The 23646-nt window shown below is 35.1% G+C and overlaps 1 protein-coding gene and 1 long non-coding RNA gene across 3 annotated transcripts; one reads left to right on the top strand and one right to left on the bottom strand.

Moving 5' to 3' along the window:
* Positions 1-3148: 3148 nt before the first annotated feature.
* LOC146737883 (uncharacterized) lies at positions 3149-4639 on the top strand. Its single transcript, XR_014930703.1, has 3 exons — positions 3149-3245; positions 3794-3883; positions 4348-4639. It is a non-coding gene; the product is annotated as an uncharacterized LOC146737883 (long non-coding RNA).
* Positions 4640-5085: 446 nt separating this feature from the next.
* Positions 5086-22495, bottom strand: LOC100376873 (MSL complex subunit 3-like). Of its 2 annotated transcripts, none has more exons than XM_085504295.1 (11): positions 22258-22495; positions 20154-20236; positions 19231-19326; positions 17978-18051; positions 16545-16588; positions 12528-12635; positions 11969-12144; positions 10966-11136; positions 9394-9989; positions 6544-6628; positions 5086-6201 (listed from the first exon to the last, which is right to left on the bottom strand). In XM_085504295.1, the coding sequence occupies exons 1-11, from the start codon at positions 22369-22371 to the stop codon at positions 6096-6098; spliced, it is 1653 nt and encodes a 550-aa protein (XP_085360421.1). In that variant the 5' UTR covers positions 22372-22495; the 3' UTR covers positions 5086-6095. The 2 variants fall into 2 exon arrangements, with proteins under 2 accessions (XP_085360421.1, XP_085360422.1); XM_085504296.1 differs by having other exon boundaries at positions 10969-11136; positions 22258-22494.
* Positions 22496-23646: the final 1151 nt, after the last annotated feature.

The following is a 23646-nucleotide window of genomic DNA, read 5'->3' as shown; positions in this document are numbered from 1 at the left end:
CGATGACAGAGCAGCTAAAAGTTGTTCATATAGGTGATTGTTTATCGTCCGCCGACAATTGCATTTTCGACTTCCTAACCTAAGAAATTGTGTTTTGTCTTATGGGCGTGTGTTACTCGACTTGGCTTGACAATGTTCTTGTTAGCAAAGCTATTTTGACCGTTTTTTCCTGTCCTTGTTTGAGATTTATGACTTTTGACCAAATATTCATAATTTTTGAAAAAAATATGAAAATATATCATGCAGGTTTGCATAATATGAACATGATTTGTATTGTCGATAGAGAACGTCATAAAACAGTGAATCAAGCAATACTGTATCTTATGAGGACACTACCGTCAGCTGAAAAGAAAAGTCATGAAACCAAGGTAAATAGTTGATACATGTAGCTTTTCAATTTTAGTATTTCTATAGCAGAAAGAGTCACACGTTTCACACAATAATTTACAATACTCTGCAGTAACACTGTATTCAAATATTAAAATAAGGACACAGATTTATTCATTTTGTGGAGAAAAATATCTCCATTAACATTCCATTTTACAATATATCCTGCAGTCAAGAATAATGGGTCATTATTCAGCCACGGAAATTGATGCTCTGATTTCAGTCCAAAGTAGCATTTTTCAATAGAACTATGCATGAGCAGAAGCCAAGCTAGCAAATTGATGCTATCGACAATCTGTTATCAGTAGCATGTCTGTAGTTATTTGGTTATAGCTAGAATGCAACGCGATTGTCTAGTTTTCAGTGTTATGAACATCTTGTGCAATTCTTGTGTGAATTGTATGACTGAAAGCATTGAAAAACTGTCTTTTCAATAGTCTGAATTGGTTTGGCATATGTACTATTGTAGTTGTCTATATCTAAACTTTCAGAAGATGTATAGGTTGTTATAGTAGTATGCTTCTTTACTTTTAGAGAATGTCTGAATCACAGATCAATTTTTTTAACTTATTTTTTTCAATGTTCCACCTTAATATCTTAAGATGAATTCTTTAAATTTACATTATGAGGTACATTTGTTTACTCTTTATTGTTTCCTGATCTCAATTATCACACTAATTTACTACCGTTCAAAAAAGTCCAGTAAGCACCCAAGTTGAGAAAGTTGATACTTTTGTTATTTATCTTTCAGTTTATGGTGTTAAACAGGGCTGTTGAATATATTGACTTCCTACGAAGAAAGATTCAAGAGAAATGTTCCCAATCATCAAACTCAGTTCAGTTTCTGGATAACTATTTGTGTATTCCGAATATGCCTGATGGTAATGTATACAACTATTTCAACTCCCAAAGCTCTTGGCATTTAATGTTGTGTGACACTGTCAGTCTTGAATGTTTCTGAAATAAGCTGTGGCTAGCAATAGCATGCTAAAATTTAACATTTTGCACATCTGTGTGTGAAAATAAAGACTCAATTTTATCAAACCTGCTAAGAATCCTCGTCTACTATAGAGGGAAAAAAAAAAGGAGTATATATATTTGCTGAATTTTATTTTCACTGAATCATTCTGTTAGCGAAAATGAATTGCATATCATATCTTCATGTATTTTGGTAATGATTTTTGGTAACCCTAATTTGTCTACATCTTAAATGACAATGATTTTTCTATCATGTACTAAAAAGTTGTGTAGTTCACTGCTCCTTAAAAGGAAGAGAATACATTTTGTCATGAGCATACTTGAATTATCCATGAGCTCTAATCATTTCTGTTGTTGCCACAAAATACAAATGATATTCATAAGTTAGTATCTAATGAAATAAATTGTTCTATTTATTGGTAGGCAATTCTGCCAAAACTAGTGGTAGTGGAATGAAAACTATATCTCCTGAAATATTGAAAGAATTAACTAATAATGCAGGAAACATGAAAGATCTTATAGTGAAGAAAAAGAATTCCACTTGCATCAATCAGTTTTCTGAAGAACAAGAGACCACAAAAACAAATGCAACTTATCTTTCTACTAATATCAAAAAAGAAGATTGTGGTGATAGTACCGGTACACAAGCAATGGAGTCGCATTCACCTTGGCATGATCATTTCAAGTTCAATTCTTTCTCGTTGTCACCATTATCTGAAAACAACCCATCAGTAAGTTCAAGATCATCCCCAGACAGGCCAATGTTTTTATCACCAGTCATTGATTCATCAGAGCAGTCTAGCATACCAGACTCTTCTCCATCAGTCTCAACTGATGGATCATCAGAATTCAATTATAAAGGGCATGCAGATAGCTTTCCATTCGAACATACGTATTCAGTAAGATTTAGTGGTAATCTAACATCTGAGGAAAATGTTGCCAAGCTATGCAGTAAACTCAAATCACCAAGCCGAACAGCACCAGGTGATAAACTTATAACACCTCCAATTTGTGGTACACATAAATTGACGGCTTCCAAGGTAAATATCATTTCTAGAGCAATGTTTTCTCTAAAATAACTTGAATGACATATTCTTAATTATCATTGAAAAGTAAATATACTTTAAAAGAATCGATGTTTCTGGAGAGTATGTAAAAAATTGAAAATAACAATGCATATCGGTAAGTTAGTCAAGAGGAATTTAGACAGTATCAACAGAAAATGACCAACAATTTTGCCTTTAGATTTGTTCACAGGAAGGAAATACACTTTTCAACTTCACAGGCTTGCAGATATTTACTCTAGTATTAAAAATGTCATATGCTAAAGCAGTTTTATCAATTACTGTAAAATCTGTATTAAAAGCCGCAGCTTCTATTAAAATGGTACAATGCAACAGAAGAGATGCGGCTTCTATATAAGAGTACATGTATCTACACAAATAAAAAATGGTGAATTTTTGGTTCTCAATTGTGCAAAAAGAATGGGAGCGACTTCTATTAGGGATGCGGCTTCTAATACAGATTATACGGTAGGTCTTGAAGCAGTCAAACCAGAATTTCAAGGCCTAGAAACTTGTTTTTGAAAAGTGTGAATTTCTCTTTGTTTTTTATATCACAGCTTGATATTATGGTGTTCACTTCTATTTATGAAAATGTCAATATTTTGATTTACAGAAAAATAGGATTAGTGCAAGAAGATCTTTTGGTTATGACAAACCAAACCAAGATTGTAAACACAGTAATTGTGGTCTATGCACTCCTGCAGATGTTGAAATTCCAGGCCCCGAAAATGATATTGAAACAAATTTTCCGCCACCCAAATCATGGATCAATGGTTATCAGTTATATACTAGGATGCATTATCAAGATTACAAAATGCAAGTATGGGCAAAGCCTAAAAGTTGAATTACAAATCCCCTAATCATGCACAAGCAACTACCTCCATGCATTTCGGTTTTGCATCCACCGTTCTCAATTCTGCTACAGTAATTATAATGCAATATTACCTCCATTTCTCCAAATATATACATCTATCTACATTTATGCAGACCCTAGCTGATAGGTGGAATTGTTTGGACATTCAGTTAGCAAGGTGGCTTGCAACTTTGCAAAACACTTTCGCCCAATCTGGTGCTTTCCCATTGACACACGCAGTTTAGATCCCAAGAAAATGAAGGTAGTTAATAAATACGCACAACTAATTTTGCTAATCATTATGTTGATCACCCTATGAAATAGCATGCCATCTGCCAAAAGATGTCTCTAAGTCTAGAACAAAGCAAGAGCCGAATAACTCTCAGAACGACTGTGAAAACAATTTCCCGATCAAATACTTCCATAAATTCCTGTCAAGACAAACAATTCAAGATGTAGCTAATATATACAGGTAGTTTTACAATGTATGGTAATTTTTCATGCAATTCAGGGACCATCCTAACCTCATTGGAAGAGAAGTAACCAAAGTACTTGGTAATGCATGGAGGGAACTACCTGAAGAAGAGAGAAAGGTATACAGGTATGCTTCCAAGATCGGGGAATTAGTTTAACCTTCATCACATTGATTGTGGAAGGGAACCAAGTTCAATTGTTGTCATGTTACTGCCTGCTGGTGTTTATAAGCCTGTTTGTTAAGTAAACATAATTGTATGTTCTACCCCAGAGGTATCTTACAGAAGTATGTATACATACCAGAATGTTATAAATTATATTTTATCCAATGTTGTGTGTATGTATGAAATACACATTTTATGAATATTTCTTAAATTTCAAAAATAAGGTAGATGCCCACAATATAGAATTAACATGTTCGGTATCAAACTGGGGCCAATATCTATCTAGATAAGCAACCAATGAAAGATCGCTATTGATTTTGCATCATAGTTGCCATGAAAAATATCTTCCTCCGTTCTTATATTATGATTCATGGGTTCTTCCATCCAGCTGTGTAAATAACACGATCACAAAAAATTTCTTTTGCAGCCAAAGAGCATGTGAATTAAATGAGAAGACAAGACGTGAAAGAGAAGCCTTGTTAGAAGAACAGAGCAACTGAAAACTTATTTTTATCCTATTATTAAGAAATAGTTACCATGTTGTTATTATTATTATTATTATTCATATTTTAATAATGTTGTTTTAACTCAAGTATAAGGTATTCATATAATACTGGTAATTGTGTATATTGAACCTCATCTGCATCCAGTTTGAAGAATAGGCTGTTTTTGTAAAATGTTCACGATGAGTGATTAAAATTCATATCACAAAATAATAACCGTAAGTGAATCTACACAAGTCACACAAGAACAAACACACACAATACTGTTCTGTGTAATAGACCATTTTCTGTTAACTGCGAAATCTTACATTATGCATAAAATCAAATGTAAAAACAGAACAAACAAACATTGTAGGGCTGTCAAAACATCTTGTGTGATTTAACACTAAACTATTAATTTTTTGGGGGCATTTCCATGCTTAATAATGTGCTATAACAGATTTGATGATGATCAATTTTGATGAAGTAAGAATATCTCAATGCCAAATTCCTCTGACAGATCAGCATTTTGACATTGAGCTATTCAAAATCAAATCATTTGATTTTTTGCAGTTTTATACATGCCTTTCACGCATTATACAAGATCTCGCAGTGAACATAAAATCACCTATTCACATTTAATACAATGTATATATATAAAAAAATAAATGATTACACTATGGTTAAACACAAACAATGAATTTTAATAGTTCACTGTCAAACCCTGTTGAAGCTGGAAGGTGGGGCATAATATACCACATTCCCACAACTCCCAAACATGATTTATTTTACAAATATGACATTGAAAAAACAACTAAAATGTTTGATATATGCTAGTAAATGGTACTGACAAAATTAAAAAATAAATGGATTTTTTATACAACACAGATAAACCAAAACATGTATTAATTTTCTGACAAAAAACACTTCCTTTACATTTAGATAATGAGCAAACTCAGTAGAACTGGAAACTTGGGTTTTAAACATGCTCAAAGACTTCAAATGAATAGCGTCTAAGTTTCTTAATATTTCCATGCACATAAGCATGTAGACAAGCTGCTTCAAATCACTATAAACGATACAATTATCAAGGATTAAGTTTCTCAAATTCTTATGGACTTCACTTGTTAGCAACTGACTTCCAAACGTTACAATAAATTTCAGTGAAAAGAAATAGGCTTTATATATTTCAATACCCAGAAGCTATACAATTAAAAATTGTTATAAAGCAACAATAGCTGTAACTCGATTGTTTTTTATTTTACTAAAACATTTCCTGTGTCATTAGTGGTAACATCCACCATATCACATAGCCTATATTCTGATAAAGAAACCCACAGCTATTGTCGTCTTAAATACAAGGACTGGTGGATTTTCAAAATTCCCATAAATTATGCATTACATGGAACTGCTTTAATAATTTCTCATAGATTTTCATTGAACTGTTACTGGCTTCTTAAAATTACTATAGACATCAATAGATATGGACTGGCTTCTTAAAATTACCATAGACATCAATAGTTATGGACTGACTTCTTAAAATTGCCATAGATGTCAATGGATAGATTGGGACTGCAGTCTTAACATTTCCATAAACTTGATGAACAGGGCTAAATTAAATTTCCCATAGAAATCAATGGATTGGAAATGCACTCTTAAATTTCATTGGAGGTGAGACTGGTTTCTCAAGTCTTTAATGGATAGGGACTGGCTTTTTAAAATTTCCATACACTTCTTCAACATCAACATAGGCTGACTCAGGAAACATTTCTTCTATGTGATCTGGCAGTGACACATACCTGAAATAGTGCAAAACATATCAATGGAAGACACTTTAAAATTAAAAGCTTAAACGGTGTCCAGTATATAACGGGTGTGATTTTTTTTTCACATGAGCTTCTATTGGACATTTGCTTCTAATAGAGGAAATACAGTAATGACTGTTTGCAAATCACAAATGTATCTATTAGGTTTACTGTCTGTCATCTTTCAGTTGTTTACACCTGGAAACCTAACAGGTATGAAAATGAAATGGGCAGAGTCATCTTTAGTTAGTAATGTTTAAGCATATTTTACATGCAAAATGATCAGATAATAGTGCTTGAAACAAACAAAAATAGTCAATGCAGATATATACTTACTTTAAAAATGCCTCTAAATGTTTCACAAGAGGCTTCAGTGTTTTGGGTGAAATGTGCATCAAACCAAGAATCTCTGGTAATTTAACTGGAAACAAAAAAACAGAATACTGTACCGTATATGCTTTAATGTCTGCTGGGATTTTAAGAACAGTTAACCCCACAGATCCATTTTAACTGTTTCATTACAGCATCATATAGTTTCAAAATTTGGCATATTTCCTGTAATAAATATTCCTTTTCTAATTTTTGCCTAAATGGGTAGAATTTGACAATAATTATGGGTTTATGAAATAAATAAAATGCAAATAAACAATTTAAGGTCATTTTTAACACCAGCTACCACATGGGGGGAAAAATGAAGTCAGCAGACAATGTGTGAAATATCACAGCTGTGAAGTTGATTAAAGGCCTAGTTGCTGTAATGAAAACGTCTAACGGCGTTCTAAATAACTATTTTGGGTTGAAAACTTGTTGCATTTATCTTTGAAATTGCTTATCTCCTGTTATAATAAAATTTACATCGATCTCTGTGCGGATACGAATGCGGAGAAAATGCTCACGATCGAACTCAACGCCATATTTCTAGGTGGTCTGACTGATCACGAGATGAAGAACTCCAACAATCATTGACGCTGCAGTTCGGCGTCTTCTACACCGATCTGACGCATATCGCGCTTGGTGTGCCGGGAGTTTGTTCGAAATTTCGAACGTTTCAAAGTCAATTGTCGATTGCCACGTATTTTACGGATATATTAAATCGTTTCAGAGACCTGTTTACTTACTAAATAATGATAAATGAAACTTAGAAAGCTTGTAAGAACAAACTGGGCCCAAATCGCGCAAATTGCAATAAGTTTACGCTGGTTCGGATGGAGTTCTACGCGTGATTTTATTGCGCTCAAGGACGTTCTATTTTCGAACTTGTTGAAACCGGAAATAACGCAACTACTTTCGAACTTCAAACACAAATTTGATTATCGTTATTATGTGTTAGTTTCTGTTGTTTCAAAGATTGAATTATGTTTGACAATAATATTTCACTCTATAAACAATATTTCACTAAAATATGTGATTCAAAGGCAACCCAAATTGTAAAAAGCAATATCAAGTTCCGCGTATAAACACTGTTGTAAAGAGGCGGCGGAGCGGATTTTTAGCCAAAATCGTTTAGTAAGGCGTCATATGACACAGGTTTGTGCTGGGACAGCGCTTCCGGTGACGACACAACGGAGCATTTCGGAATTGCGCACGCGCAAACAGTCAGTAATGACGTATGATGGTTTAACAAACGGAGCTTAGGGTACGTACAATAAACACTTCACGATGTTGATTCAGTGCTTTTAGCGAGCTTATAAAGCATACAGAAGGGCCCGGTACCAAATAATTGAACTAGTTTCAGCTAATAGAACGGAAATAATTGCTATTCATGTAGAACACGTTTGCAATACAAAAAACTAGGTCGTTACAGCTAGTGTATCTTTAAGAGCATTTAGGTCATTCACATGATAGTACATTTTGTATTATGCAATTTTTTCATGAATGACATTTGATGAGAGTAGTCATACACTAAACAAAATGAAAGACCATATTTGGAATTGTTATCTCCTAATAAGATAAGCTGCAGATACCCCTCTGTGATAAGTACAAGGTGATACGAGTAGAGTTCAAATTATCAGATATATTTAATGAGGAATATTTCATGATTTGGTGATTAAAAACAATAGTCAAAACTAAAACTAAAAAAAAAGTCAAAACATATGTCAGTTGCTAATCCAGAACTCAAAGACGCAGCAAAGTAATACAGTTGATGAAATTCTCCCGCGGTTTGTGATTTAATGACAAAGACACAAAATGCCACTGATGATGCACCATGGTTTGATGACCACAGATAATAACTTCTCTAGCATGTTACACTAACCTTGTGCATGTTACACTAAACTTGGTGCATGTCACACTAAGCTTGGTGCATGTTACAATGAGCTTGGTTCATGTTACACTAAGCTTGTGCATATTACACTAAGCTTGGTGCATGTTACAATGAGCTTGGTGCATGTTACACTGAGCTTGTGCATATTACACTGAGCTTGGTGTATGTTACACTAAGCTTGGTGCATGTTACAATGAGCTTGGTTCATGTTACACTGAGCTTGTGCATATTACACTAAGCTTGGTGCATGTTACAATGAGCTTGGTGCATGTTACACTGAGCTTGTGCATATTACACTGAGCTTGGTGTATGTCACACTAAGCTTGCTGCATGTTACAATGAGCTTGGTTCATGTTACACTGAGCTTGGTGCATGTTACAATGAGCTTGGTGTATGTTACACTGAACTTGTGCATGTTACACTGAGCTTGGTGCATGTTACACTGAGCTTGTGCATGTTACACTGAGCTTGGTGCATGTTACACTGAGCTTGGTGCATGTTACACTGAGCTTGGTGCATGTTACACTGAACTTGTGCATGTTTCACTGAGCTTGGTGCATGTTACACTGAGCTTGGTGTATGTTACAATGAGCTTGTGCATGTTACAATGAGCTTGGTTCATGTTACAATGAGCTTGGTTCATGTTACACTGAGCTTGGTGTATGTTACACTAAGCTTATGCATGTTACAATGAGCTTGGTGCATGTTACACTGAGCTTGGTGTATGTTACACTGAACTTGTGCGTGTTACACTGAGCTTGTGCATGTTACACTGAGCTTGGTGCATGTTACACTGAGCTTGGTGCATGTTACACTGAGCTTGTGCATGCTGGTAGGAATTTCTACTGCAATCTCTGATCATTTGAAAGTAAAAAAGAAATAATGCATACCAAATTTGAAAGTAAAAAAGAAATAATGCATACCAAACATTCTAAGTAGATGCATGGGTCCATATATCAACGACGGCGGAGTAGGTCCATCAATTGCAAAATCCTTGGGTAATAATGTCCACCCCATAACATCGGTACAGTCTCTTAAATTCCAAGTACAACTACTGATTTCACAAACCCCTGGGCTTGAGCCAATACTAATGCTGGAAGAGCTTTCCTTTTGATGACTACTTGCACCAAATACCGATTGTTGAAATGTCTGTTGAAAAGTTTGACCACTTTGTCCTGTAACTGGTTTTGCCACCATGGGTTGATGGGTCTGCCTCGCCGATGACCGCATTGGTTTATCAAGAGATGGAGAATCGCTTGTATGCTTTGCATCTGTGCGTCTTCTTCCTGTTAGCGGTGAACAACTCCGTCCAGTCGAAGCAGCAACAATTTTATCTGTTAATTTTAATTCTGTGGACTGTCTACGCGTGATTCTTCTCGTTGATGTTGGTTCTGGCTCTTCTACTTCCTTCTCTTTTTCTTTCTTCACCGTCTTTGTTGTCAGACTTGTTAGCTGGGGTGGGCTTGCTGATCTTTTGGTTTTACCACGTGTCGTACTTTTAAACGTTATTTCTGGATCCCTGTCATTTATCAATCATAACATGATTAAACATTAATTATACTATCATGTTAACAGCAAACCATCACATTTATGAAAGTAGTGTGCACTTTTCTCCCTAACCCAGAATATAAAAAAAACACCCATTTAAACAAAAAAAAGTTTTAGAAAATGTGATTTAGGTATCGATATTTCGTCAAATATGACACAAAAGTTGACTTTGGTATTCAATAGAATCAATCTACTCTCACAGCATAAACATTTCTATAATTCATAGATTGCAGTAAAAACACATCATACAAGCTATTACCGGTAGCTGTGTTTTAAGCATATTTTTTTAATCCAAAAAATACTGAGCCAATATTTCCTTTGTGGTACAAACACTAGGTAGAATGAAAGAATGTGCATGTTACACACATGTTAATGGCACCTAGGCAACCCAATAATGATTTGTTCAAATCAAAATTATAATATATAAATATTGTATCTGCTCTATTAGAAGCCAGAGTCCATAGCACCAAGAACCAAATGATTTCCAAGACTTTTCCCAAACTTTCTTGCATTTTTCCCAAAACATGTTGACCCTTAATTCAGGCCAACATCATCACCAAAGCTCATCAAAGTTCTGAGGCTATGGTAGTTCCCAGGAAAAAACAGGCCTTTCTAAAATGAATTAATATCTATGAAGAAATTTAAAGACTTTTTGAAGATTTTTTTATTTTTCCTGTAATTTAAAGACTTTCCAGACCTCAAAAAATCCAAAGACTTTCAAAGGATTTTCCCAACACTATGAACCCTGGAAGCGCATCTTCAATTGAAGCGCATATAAACCAAAAAATTGCAGGGGATTATTTAAATATAATACCGAATAGATAAATCTATCATATACATGCTTGTACTACTAATGAAGCAAATACAGCATGTGCAATGTTATTTAACATATTCCTATGCGCTTATTTATTATTATACTACAATTTTATAATAGGATAGGATATTACCACGTTACGTCACAGTCTTCACGTTCTTTTTTCACCGGATGAACAGGTATAAAAGCAGCAGTGGAAACTGTCGTGAATTGATGACACTCACTCTCGTACAGCAAGATTACAGGGAGTGAAAAGTCAAATATCAATTTAAGTCCTTCCATTATCTCTTTCACCAAATCAACGCTGATAAAATAAACACACATACATAGTTGGAATCTGTATGAAATATAATCTGAGCATTGAGTCACATATAAAAACATGTTAGGTTTACATGGCAACATTTTATCCTAAAAATTAACAGGAGATTATCTTTTGTGTTGTTTATACAGTTGTTGCCAAACATGGTTCGACATTTGGCTCGGTTTGCTTGGAGCTAAGCTGGAACAGTACCCTTGACAAGATGTTCTCATTTTAATAAACGATCAGGCCATGTTGGGGCTCAGTCCTATCAGAGTTTAACCATTTGAAGCTGAACTCGACTTGATCTGTAAAAATGTTTACACAGCCACGATTTTGATGCTCATAAAATGTCTTGTAAACAAGGTACTGGTAATAATAAAGCAGCTATGAGCTTTAATACCTAATAACCAAGGAGACATTACGTACATTTTTCATAAATGGGCAGTTGAAATATAACTACACATTGCGTTCATATTTTAACACCACTTGCTTATATGTATTTTATTTACAACACCAGAAGTAACTTCCACTACTTGTATACATGTACATTTGTGAACATTCTTTTCATGTTCAGTTTTTTTTTTAAAAGCAGTTGCCTCGATATTGGTGGCCATATTAGTGCCCTTCATCAAATGTTCCCTCATAAAATATATGTAGAAAGTGACGAAAACATCATGACTTCAAAAAGTTTGTTTCATTTGACCATCAATAAAACATTATTTGACAGTATAATGCCAGGAATTTAAATAATTGTGGATGCAGTTGGCTTGGTGTGCACTTACTAAATTGACGGCTGGTGATACGCAATGTGTTAATATCTTTATCAACAACTTACTTATGATCCGGTGTTACTACGTGCGGAGCATCAAATTTATGCGGATAGAGTCCATGCACAACGTTTGTTGACGCTTGTGGACGGTGCTTCTCAGAGATGTGCACACTCATTGCAAAATATCTGACATAACTTTCAAGTAATGTAACAATGTTAGGTTGCCTTGGTAACCGCAAAAGCTACAATGAGAATAACAATAAATAATGATTAATTATTGTTACAACAAACTTGATACAATTTAGCGACCATTGATTATTCAAAATTAATGCTCAGGAAACGTAATTTGTTCGTTAAACTGGTGCTGAGATATTAAACTAATAGAAATTCAATAAATTTCTTAAGATAGACTCGGTGACTTTTCTGAAATTTTGGTAGAAAATTTATCATATTTGTATGCATTTTTAATTTCCCATTTGATACAAGCCTTGATCAAAATTGTTGAAAAAATATGAAAAAATTTATGTGGCTTTATATTGTGAAAAGTGAGCAAATTTGACATTGGTGTTGAAATGGTTAAAATCATACCACAAAAAATTAACATTTTGCAATAAGTAATACTCACCTGCTTCTTAGTGTTGATATAATAACAGTCATCTTCTAACTTGGTCTTTAAAGTGTCCGGTATGTTAATAGGTATATCGTGGGGTTCCAGGTCAGCTTCACTTTCTAACTGTAATTCAGAAAAAAACCCTCAATAAATTAAACATTAAATACCTTGTAATGCATTTGTTACTTTCAATCATTAAGAGTATAAACATGGAAAATTTGAATGATTTCCCTTTGCAGCTTTTGAAGGGACAAACTGAACTTTGTGGTGCCAGATTTCACGTCATTTACCCCAGACCATTCGTCCCGGTGTTATCGCTATCGCCACATGAGACTCCAGCTTGTCTCCTATACAATTTGACTGCGCACATCCAGAAAGCAGATGTAGCTGTGATTGGTGGAATACTAATAAGTTGAGTGTCAATCAAACGCCCACGCTATCTTTAGTAAACAAAGTCACATGACACGCGCCATTTTAGTTTTGGCAGGCGATTTCAAGGCAGCACGCTTAACCCTTTCGTTCACAGGTTGGGAGATATTAGAATGACTGACAATTTCACGCCACTGTTTTACATTATTGGCGGATTTTTCTGCGCTATCAATCTTTCTCTTACAAACTAGACATAGATGAGACGACAGAGTCGCTCCTTTCACAACGTCGCACTGGATCAAATTGGAAAGACGATTTCCATAAGTTATCCCTCCTGCTTTTCCTGGCTTGAATAAATTCACACACGACTTTAACTGTCCACAAACTCGAAGACTACACGAACACAGTCTACAATAGTCGTCCGCAACAATATGTATGTATTTCTTCGGTGTACTGATGCACGAATGCACCGTGACACGGTGTTTCTCGGGTGTCGCCATCGCTGAGAATGCCGCCGGCGCAATTTTTCACCCAACTCGCGATTCTGTTTTGCAACATTTTATCAATAATCCCTTTGACAAAATCGCCGACAAAAGCACCGCTTTGCTGATCTTTTGTTCTATAATTCTTAATGCAAACACCGACCCTAGTAGTAATTAGTAACGTCGCCTAGTACATATGAACGGTCGTCATTGCAAATCGAACATCCTTTTGAAATTTGGACGTTGGGCAGGCGATTTCAAGGCACCGCACTTAAATATTAGCAACATATTTTTCTGAGCGGTTGTTTATTCTCTTTCAAACGAGACATAAATGTGACGACATAGTCGATCCCTTATCCACCGCTAAGAATGCCGCAATGTTTCGTTCGTTTTGCAACATGCCACAAATCGTCGAAAAAAACACCACTTCGACGGAAGCTTGCGTAATAAGGGGGTTAAAACAAGAAAACAAATGCCATGTTTAATACATATCGACCTGTTTTACTTGCGAAAGATAACGGAACATGAACTCGTTTCGTGCGACTTCGGAACCCGAAGGAACACACCAACAACGTTGAATTTACCCGCTATCTTCCAAATATGGTATATTAATTTATTCAGTTGTTTATTTAGAGTGACGTCCGCGGTCGAATGCGATTGGCTATCGATGTCAGTGCAAAGGTCATATGAATATTAAAATTAAGTGGGCGGAAGGAAAATTGTATAGGAGACAAGCTGGAGTCTCGTGTGGCGATAGCGATAACACCGGGACGAATGGTCTGGGGTACACGTCATTGGGAAACAAGTATAACTAGTTGCGTCAAGAAAACATTTCTGTCCATCAGTAATGCGTCATATCTTGTTTACTATATTCTAAATGAAAATTGCTACACAAACAAAATTGATCTCTGAACAAGATTGATTATACCCTTCTACTTCCTTTTTAACTTCTCTGATGCAATGCATTAGTTTCTTCCATGAATTCCCCATTTTTTTCTAACTTAGTTACTATTGTTTAAAATACCTTGAATAAACACAGTTAAATGTCATCTTGAGCTTTGCTTGAAAAAACACGACTGTAATGCATGGCGCCCTCTGGAGACCAGGACGTAACCCAACAGCCATCTTTTTTCTTACTGCCCCCCCCCCCCCCCCCCCCCCCCATTTACAAATCCTCTATTCTAAAAAATTTACTTGTTAGCATGTGGGAAAATGATGGGGTTAATCTGAAAAACCATTGTCAGTTATTGTTTGTGATTGGTTCTGGCAATCTCTTGTGCAACATTTCACCATCAGCAGTGTTATAATTTTGGCACTTTCAATCAAAACAACCACTTTCAAATGGAATTTATGGATTTAGATGAAGTCGGATTTAAAGCAAAAGAATTGCGGGAAATATGAAAATGGTGAATCACTGAATCCTACGAGCATTCTTTGAACGCCTCAAATCAAAGTGCATTATTATTTGATTATAAGCATATGGATGCATTTCAAAGTTGAGCTCCTCTATCAAACATAGAACTTTACCGTAGAATATTACCGTACTCAACCACGTTAAGAGCCCATCCTCAGCTAAGAGCCCATCCCCCACTTTTGGGACATTTCTATTTTCGATTCATGTTCGGCTAAGCACCCATCCCCTTCAATATGTCCCTAATTTGACTGTCTAATCATAAAACTTGATCTCTGATCATTGTTTAACTTTTCTGAATACTGGTAATCGTTTCTATATGATACAGCATAGATATCAACTGCCATGAATATTACGTGAATGCGTAAACGCTTCGACAATGACCTGTTAATGAAAGTGAAATGCAGTATATACTGCATGCCATATTCAGTTTACCTATAAAATATTGCTGTAACCATTTTTTTTAAAAAAAATCATGCCATTTATTCACCAAAATCAATTGCAAGAGATCGTACTGAGACATCGATAATTCACTTCTGCATTGCATTACCAGAAAGTGTTTGGGAATTTCTGAAGAATTGCATCCGTACAACACAGCATTCTGATTGGTTAATAACAGACTTGACCCATTAGGTCAAAGGACGTTGTGCAGGTCAAATTGTGGTCAAAACATTATGGTGGAAAGTGCTTTTCATTGAGAGTTTGTGTACGATCCAACACATTCAACAATGAAGATAATGATGAATATTTTGACTTTGGCTGTGGCTGTGTTTTAACCTTGTAAATTCGGGTAGTGCATGATTAATATTGGAATACAATGTATGTTTCTTTTGTGACCATTTCTGTTTCTTCATTGTATAAGTCAATGACAACACAATAATTTTATTTTCCCCAAAAGTCGTAAGGGACGACGTCAAAAGATCGATGTTGGATAAAAAACTTATTTCCTTTAGTTTGGGGGTGGGGGGTTTTGACCTCAAAAAGTTTCCATCCTACAAAAACGATTTTATTTTTTAATGAAGTCAAAAAAATCTTGGAGTATTTGTAGTTCTATCCAATCATGGACACAAATAACCGAAACGGGAAAAAAACAGAAAAATGGTTTGGTTCGGGTGTAAATCTGTGCGTCAAATGAGGTGCATTTGTAAACTCTCTTTACACCCACCCGACAACCAACTGCTATGCAATACTACTGTCCGATTATCAATTTGTATTTAATAGTGAATGTAGTCTGACGCCATGACCAATATTTATCAATTAAGTTTCAGTGGGGGGTAGGGGGGTTTGAAAAAAAACTAAAGGAATTAAGTTTTTTATCCGACGTCGATCTTTTGACGTCGTCCCTAATATCCCCTCAATCTGTCACATGGTGAACTAAAATTTTCATTTGTTCTCTTTTCTGAAAGGGGTAAGCGCCCACCCCTAAAAAACCATGAGGACACTTTGCGCTATCGCGGTCGAGTTCGGTATATGCAACAGTTGTAGAAAGAGTTGAAACAAACAAGTCTGACAATGTTACTAGGAATATTACAACCTTGCAAGAGAAATTGATAGAAAGATGAGAAATGCAACACTCCCTAAACAAAGTGATTTGACCTTACCAGTTCATTTAACAATCTTGAGACACATAGCAAACCATTCAGAAATGTAGCTGGCAATAACGCTGTTTTGAAGTTCACAACAATATGGTGGTGACAGTATATACAACATCAATTCAGTCACTCCACATTTGAAGTTCAATCTGTGGTAGAATTTAAATATCTAACTCACCTGGCTTGTCATACTCTTTTCACTGCCATCGGATTCACAGGATTCTAGAATAATAAACAAACAAATTGTAACTAAACTTTATTACAGCCAGAGTCAGAAGTATTGAAGCAGCCAATTCGCTAACTGCTTGGGTTTTAATTGAGCAGTTGGCTTTAGAATCTTGCTGGCGCTGTCCTGTGGTCATGCCCACTCTGGGTGAATCTATATAACAGTCGGGAACGGTCGTCATACTTTAGTTCAAATATACCAGGGAAAGTGTTTCTTCGTGTAATGAGGTGTTCGTATACAAGGGATTGATTGTCCACGCAAAAACGATGAATGAAGTCGAATTTTATTAGCGGTTGGTTTAAATGTTGCTACAACAAATCGTTTGGAAGTGAGCATTTATTTTCTCCCTGATTTATAGGAAACTTTTTCTCAACTTGTCTCTTTATTTAGTTTCAATCAGTGTTCAAGACGGTTACTCTCATATAGTAAATATCGGTGGATTAATCGCATTTATCATTTTATCACTTGTACGCCAGCCGACTGCGGCCATTCTCAGGCTGACCAGGGAAACTACTTTCACATTATCACGCCTCGCAAAGCAAGTCATTCAGGGGAATCCAGACATGTATCACTGAGGCTACATAAAAATATTCTATGTTCCCTTATGCAATATAGACTTGCCCAGAGTGGACGCGACCACGAGTCGGCACCAGCGAGATTCGAAAGCCAAATATTTAGTCACAACCAAAGCAGTTAGCCAATTCACTAACAAGTTTGCAAATTGGCTGCCCCAATACTTCTGAGACTTGCTGTAACTCCATTAGTAGTGCAAGCACTTGTGTACATGCCTCCCTGTTGAGAAATTGATCATATTTTATGACGACTATGATTTTATGAGATACAGGTGTAATACAGCAGATATGCAAATGACTTTCACTTCAAGTATAGTCTATTGTAAAGGCACTAAAGATTCACTGAATTTTGATATATTTTTAATGTGTATTGATAAGTAAAATCTGCTAAATTAAATCTACATTAACATGTAAAATAACAATATAACTCATTGTTTTCTTGGCGAATTCCAGTGAATACGCTCAAAATAGTGAAATTAAATGCAAGTGAAAATAAATGGTTCCCCAACATCCATTGACAAGTACATGAGATCTTTGTACTCCTCTGGTTATAAAGCTGCAAATCTATTGCCAGCATTACACAACAGTATTTTATAGCTGCTCCTCTCAACAATTACCAGGATATTATTTATCATGTGTTTATACGCTTGTTGTTTAATTTGGTGAGAAGTTTGGCTGAGCTGGAATAGCACCCTTGACATAGAGTTGCTGTTCTCACAGTCATGGTCATTTTTTTTGCTGTTGGGCTAAGACAAAATGCTGTAGTATAAATGAGGTATATGTCTGTGAATCAACGTATATAATATATCTTACCATCTTGTTTCAACTTTTTTAGCTGTGATTCTTTAATGATATCAGCCAACTTCTTTTTTTTCTTCTTCTGTTTACTGAATTGAAACAATTTCTCCGTAAATTTAATAATATGTTATGTCAGGGACACCAACACTAACAGTTTTTTTTTTACCAATTAGTCATACATATAGAAGTTTACAAAAACTGATAACTGGTAAAAAACAAACATTTGGCAAATTTAGGTGACAGCACATCTGAATTGAATTTTTTAATTGAACCAGAGTATCTTTTCGACATTAAACTGGATTATACAGTCCAATTGACTAATTAATACACATGAAAATTATATAAGGCAAGAAAAAAATGAAAACAATGCTGGTGAAAAGAAAGAGAATGACAGACTTGAAAGCTAGCAAAATGTGACACTCAAACAAAAAAATGTAAGATATATAGTTTTGTTTATAGTAATATAGTTGAAACGTAAACAGAAATATGGATAAGCTAATGTTCGATTATGAAGATTTTTTAACATTTTAAAACTAGTAGCATCGCGATGAGAGGCTTTCACGAAGATTGTTGCCAGTCGTTTGTTTGTTTTGTGTACATGGACTTTCGTGCAAAAATCAACAACGGTTAAATAGGTACATGTATATTATTTCCATTTTGTATTATATCGTATCCAGAACTTCCGTGTGCTGTTCTTTGTACTGTGTTTTCCGTCATAAATATTCGATTGTTTGGAAACATAAGATAGTATTGTGAATTTTGTTTATCAATGCTGCATGATGACGCTACCTTCAAGGCCATCCTGTGATTCCGAGTCCCATGTTGACTATGTCCCGACCGTTTATTTACTTACTTGTCAGTGTCTGGTATACAAAAATGCGACTAGGAAAACATCGGTAAAATAATATAGCAGTACATTGACGTGAACATTGCTAAAACGTAAGACGCACGAACATGAAGCTCATTTTGAGTAGAGGACATCAAAACATGTTGAACATGTTCTATATTAACCAAAACAGCGGGTTATGTTCCTGGCTAACAACAAACTTGAAACAAAAGAAAGATGATTGTATAGAACAGAAAAAGTACTTTTCTCATTATCAAAAAAAACAACACATTTTGTGCAATAACTTCAACTGCAATTTGCATTCTAAAATCTTGTCACTCACCATGTTTTCTTTTATACATCCGTAGCTATAGTCATGTATAAAAATATTAATCTTTTTAGAATGTTCAATCAAACTACAAACTACAAAGGTTTGACTCACATTTTCTCTGCTGCCTCTTTCTGTAATGTATCTTGATAATCTCTAGTTTCTGGCGTGTCCTTCAAAACATAGTCCTCCGGTGCCCAGCGATCCCAGCTACAAAAGACAACAAGAAATATGAGATACAAAGAAGATGCAGTGTTTGATTTCATAAACGTTATTTCACAGCATAGGCTGCGATATTCGCATCTTAGTCATAAGAAAATGCAACTGCCAAGTAAAGAGTGATTTATTATACGAAAGTTTATTTACTTTTACTACCTTCCCATCTTTTTTACCACCTGCATTTTATTTTCTAGATTTGCAAAATGTTTAGAAACCAAAATAATAATCAGCATTCGGTTTATAACATTTTTGAGTCAAACAAATTTGATCAACTCAAATAAATGAGTTATTTTTTTGATAAATATTATGTCAAATGTACGAGTTGGTGATCCATAACCAAGAAATCCAACCTCTATATAAAGACCACATGTATATAAAGAGTTTAAGACCATTACAAGTCGCATGGATGGTCACTATACACAGGTTTGACTATACATGCATAATAAAGTTATTAATTAAAAAGGTACCACAAAGCAGTCTCTCTATCCTCTATATAGAGGGACTTATCACAAATTATGTACTTGGTTCACACCAATCTCTACTTTATGTTGGTCAATACATTTTTTGTACTGCATGCATGGTCTTTGCCCATACTTTAAGACATCCTCTTAATAATCTCTCATTATCTATAAATTCTTTTAGATTAGATTAGTCAGATTGTTTTCCTTTTGAAATGTTAAAATTAGTTTTTAGCTGGACAAATATATGAAGTATGTTTAGTGATTTATATCGAATATTTCAAATGTAGATTGGACTATTATGCGGAATACGACAAATTATTGGAAAGTTTACATTATCTTTCGTGACTACTTTCTTACCTGTTATTCCAGCCAAAGAAATGTATAAGATATTCTGGCACAGTCTTTCCCTTTTCATCTTTTGTCCAGTCAACCTCTAGTACCTAGTATTGAACATTCAAATAAGCCAGAGATTACAGTATATTATTATACATCTGTCACTGTAACGCCAGAAGTTACAGCATGCTGTAATTTTGCGGTATTTTATGAGGTATTTTCATCCTACCAAATATGGAATGATTACGCGCATAAGCGTCCTCTAATAATAAAAACAAACATGACTGCCACCAGAGTTTGACCCGACTCCACACAAAGAAGTTCACTGATTGTGTTCTAAACGTTTTGGCATTCCCATGACATATTCTTGGAATGAAATATGTATAATAATAAGATTATTAAGAGGATACCTCAAAGTATGCACTCAAGACAGTACGCCGCTGCATCAACCTCCACTGCATGTCGGTCAATACTCTTGCTGTATTGTCTTTGTGAATCTTCTGAGGTATCCTCATAATAACCTCATATTATTACACTTACCGTAGGTCAAGACATATAGGATTATACTTGACATATATTATTACATGCCAACAAATTATGCAAACACAATCATAACTTTTAATATTTGGTTTTTGTGTCGCCTTAAATAAACTTTCCAGATTACTGTTGATCACTGGTCATACGTCTGTACACTAGTGACAACAACTATATAGAATAGAATAGAATTTTATTTTGTAAGTAAAATCAAGCTTGAAAAAAACACATCATAGAATAACTGAATCAAGTTTGAACTGCATGTTGTTTACCTCACCTGATTAAATAGTTTCCATTGTGCTAATAGTATTTTGATATTTGATGTTTCAATAATGTACTTAAACTGTTTTTATTTCTGTTTTAAAATTCTAGATTGATTTTCTGTATCACATTATATTTCTATAGTGCATAACTAATAGTCCATAAGTTGATGTACCTAATCACTCATACCCGGAGTGGAAAGCCTTTCAAAATATAATCTGTCTACATGCATGTGTTGAGGGAAAGGGGACTTCTGTTGGAAATATTACGATTCGTCATATGGAATATGCGATCATAAAGTAAGGCATTGCATACTAGTACATGGCATTAGCAGTTTTCAAAATCCCAATACAAAAACAGAAACATAAGCAACATGAAAATTTGGGACGACTATTTGCAGAGTTACATGTATGATGAGTCTGCGATTTTCAATACACTAATATAAATTTTCAAGTGAACACTTTTTTCCACTTGCAATGATTTCATAAGTATGGTGATATCCTGAATGGGATATATTGTGGGATTGAGAACTCATGATGACCAAAGATAGCATTGCCGCTCCATTGCAGAATACGTTGACGGTGATAATATATGTACCAGCATGCTTGCTGAGTTACCAAATTAAAGTGGGAGGATCGTCACCTGCGCATGCACGGGATAACAACACCCTAAAAACGCAAAGACTCATGGGTAGACGCTTGTTTATAAACAATGACATGCTATGGCCATCTGACGCATGTGCAGGTGACGACTCCCCCTCTTTAAATTCAATTGTCAGCGATAAACACACAGGCTGTTTTCATTATATTTTATCATTTTCTGGTCTACCTCCACTACCCTACATTGACTTCCAATTATACCTGGCTTGAGAACACCTATATTTATCTTTAGAGGGGCACATACAATTGAATTGGGGGATGGAGGGGTAAGATTAGAGTTTAGGGTTGGTTAAGGGGTGTAGTACAATAAAAAGTATTTCTTGATTTTGAGGCGTAAAACCCCACATTTCTCGGTGTCCATTTTGCTTAGGGGGAACAATGATTACGGGTTGGACATGATTACATGTGCCCATAGACAAAACACGTTAGGTAATTGTGGACATACGACCTTTGTAGTATGCAGTCATGGTTAAATTATTAACACAAACGTTGCATGGGCGCATGATCACACGACCCAATAGCATTGCGTGTGTAAAGTGACACAGACACATGAATGCTTATTATGAGCCCTGGCGGTTAGACGCCATTGGGTCTGTACTGTGTCTAATCATAATAATAATGTCTGTAGCTCAGTTTTCAGTTTAGTATCACACATTATATTACGTTAACATTACCTTCGAATCATATAACACCTTAGCCTTTGTTGGATCAGGTTCAAAACACAATACTTTTTCGCCAACAACAAACTGAGGTTTCACCTCCGGGGTTTTCAAGCCGCGGTTTGACATTGTAGAAATCAAGCTCAGCTGATTCGAAAAAGCGAGTTTGCCCGCTTGCCGTAAGAAAGTGTGTTTTGATTCGCGACACTCGCATAATAGGTGTTACGTTTCAGATCACTATAGGAAAGCTTCCAGTATATTAGTTATTCAGTTTTCGAAGTCAATCCGATAACACAAGTTACATACAAATACGAAAAATTCGTTCTTAGTGTTCCGTGATTCGAACATTATTGGTACCGTAAAACAGTAAGTTATTGGCTTAAGGGCCGGGGTAACTAATACAGTGCATATTTTATTGTTAAGTTATTTCTAATCGCCCATAGAACCACTAATTAATGTATTTGCATTGTCTTTGAACACAGTAGAGTTGGCAATATTGTTCCTGATATTTTTACACTAGTAGCTCTACTTCGCCGTTTGCCAGCGTCCTAACCAAGTAGCTCAACGTGATAGCGCCACCTATAGACCACACATTGGCTTTTCTACACTAGTTTTCATGTGCCATTATTTCTTCATGTCTCAATATTTTGCTCGGTAACATAGGAAGAATATATTATTAATATTAAAATATATATATTTAAAAAAAATAACAATAATATTTTTCTATGGGGAGTTTAGTTTCCCATTATAATTGTAATGTTGTAAGTTTCTCAAACAGTTTAAAACTTGGTACATGCATACTGTTTATGTAGTTGCACGACATGTTTTTTATGCATTTTAATTACATGATTTACATAAGTTCCCTGTGTATCTTAGCAACAGTTTGGCCAAATGCACTAAAACGTTTTTACTCGCTTGTATCATTTTGTAATCCATACAAGAACTGTTTTTAGGATATTTTATGACTAAAATATGCCTTCATCTATTAAACGTATACATTTTTGAACACCATGTATATCCTGCCCAATATGGGCCTATATTAAATATTTCTGTAGATACAGTATAGATATAGCATGGAAACAGTTGCTCAAATGTCAATTTTTGAACAAAATTGGTCATAAATAAGTCAGAGACAACAAAATGTAGAACAAATTGACACAGGTAAGTATACTATTATGATTCAATTTTGTACCATCTTTGACCAAAACCAGTCCAGGCATTTCTGAAAAAATTACATTGGACGCAACCCATAAAAATAATGTCCATATTTTGGGGGCATCCAACAAGGACGAAGAAAAACAAACTTGGAATATATTAAGAAATAAGCAAACAAGTTTATTCCATGTTTATCATTTGCGAAAATAAGCTTAAAGCAAATTATATTGCATGAATAATTTGTCAATC

Source organism: Saccoglossus kowalevskii, chromosome 10 (assembly GCF_978046115.1).
Source record: "Saccoglossus kowalevskii chromosome 10, keSacKowa6.1, whole genome shotgun sequence".
Lineage (NCBI taxonomy): Eukaryota > Metazoa > Hemichordata > Enteropneusta > Harrimaniidae > Saccoglossus > Saccoglossus kowalevskii.
Note: the sequence above shows the minus strand (reverse complement) of the source record. Positions and strands in the feature narration are given on the sequence as shown.

What these genes read in the sequence shown, in the direction of transcription:
- LOC100376873 (XM_085504295.1), bottom strand. Translation starts at nt 22,371, where the DNA reads ATGTCAAACCGCGGCTTGAAAACCCCGGAGGTGAAACCTCAGTTTGTT. An exon ending in ATATCAACACTAAGAAGCAG is followed by an intron (nt 12,145 to 12,527) that starts GTGAGTATTACT and finishes TTCTCATTGTAG; the next exon opens with CTTTTGCGGTTACCAAGGCA. An exon ending in GCATCTACTTAGAATGTTTG is followed by an intron (nt 6,629 to 9,393) that starts GTATGCATTATT and finishes TTTTGTTTCCAG; the next exon opens with TTAAATTACCAGAGATTCTT.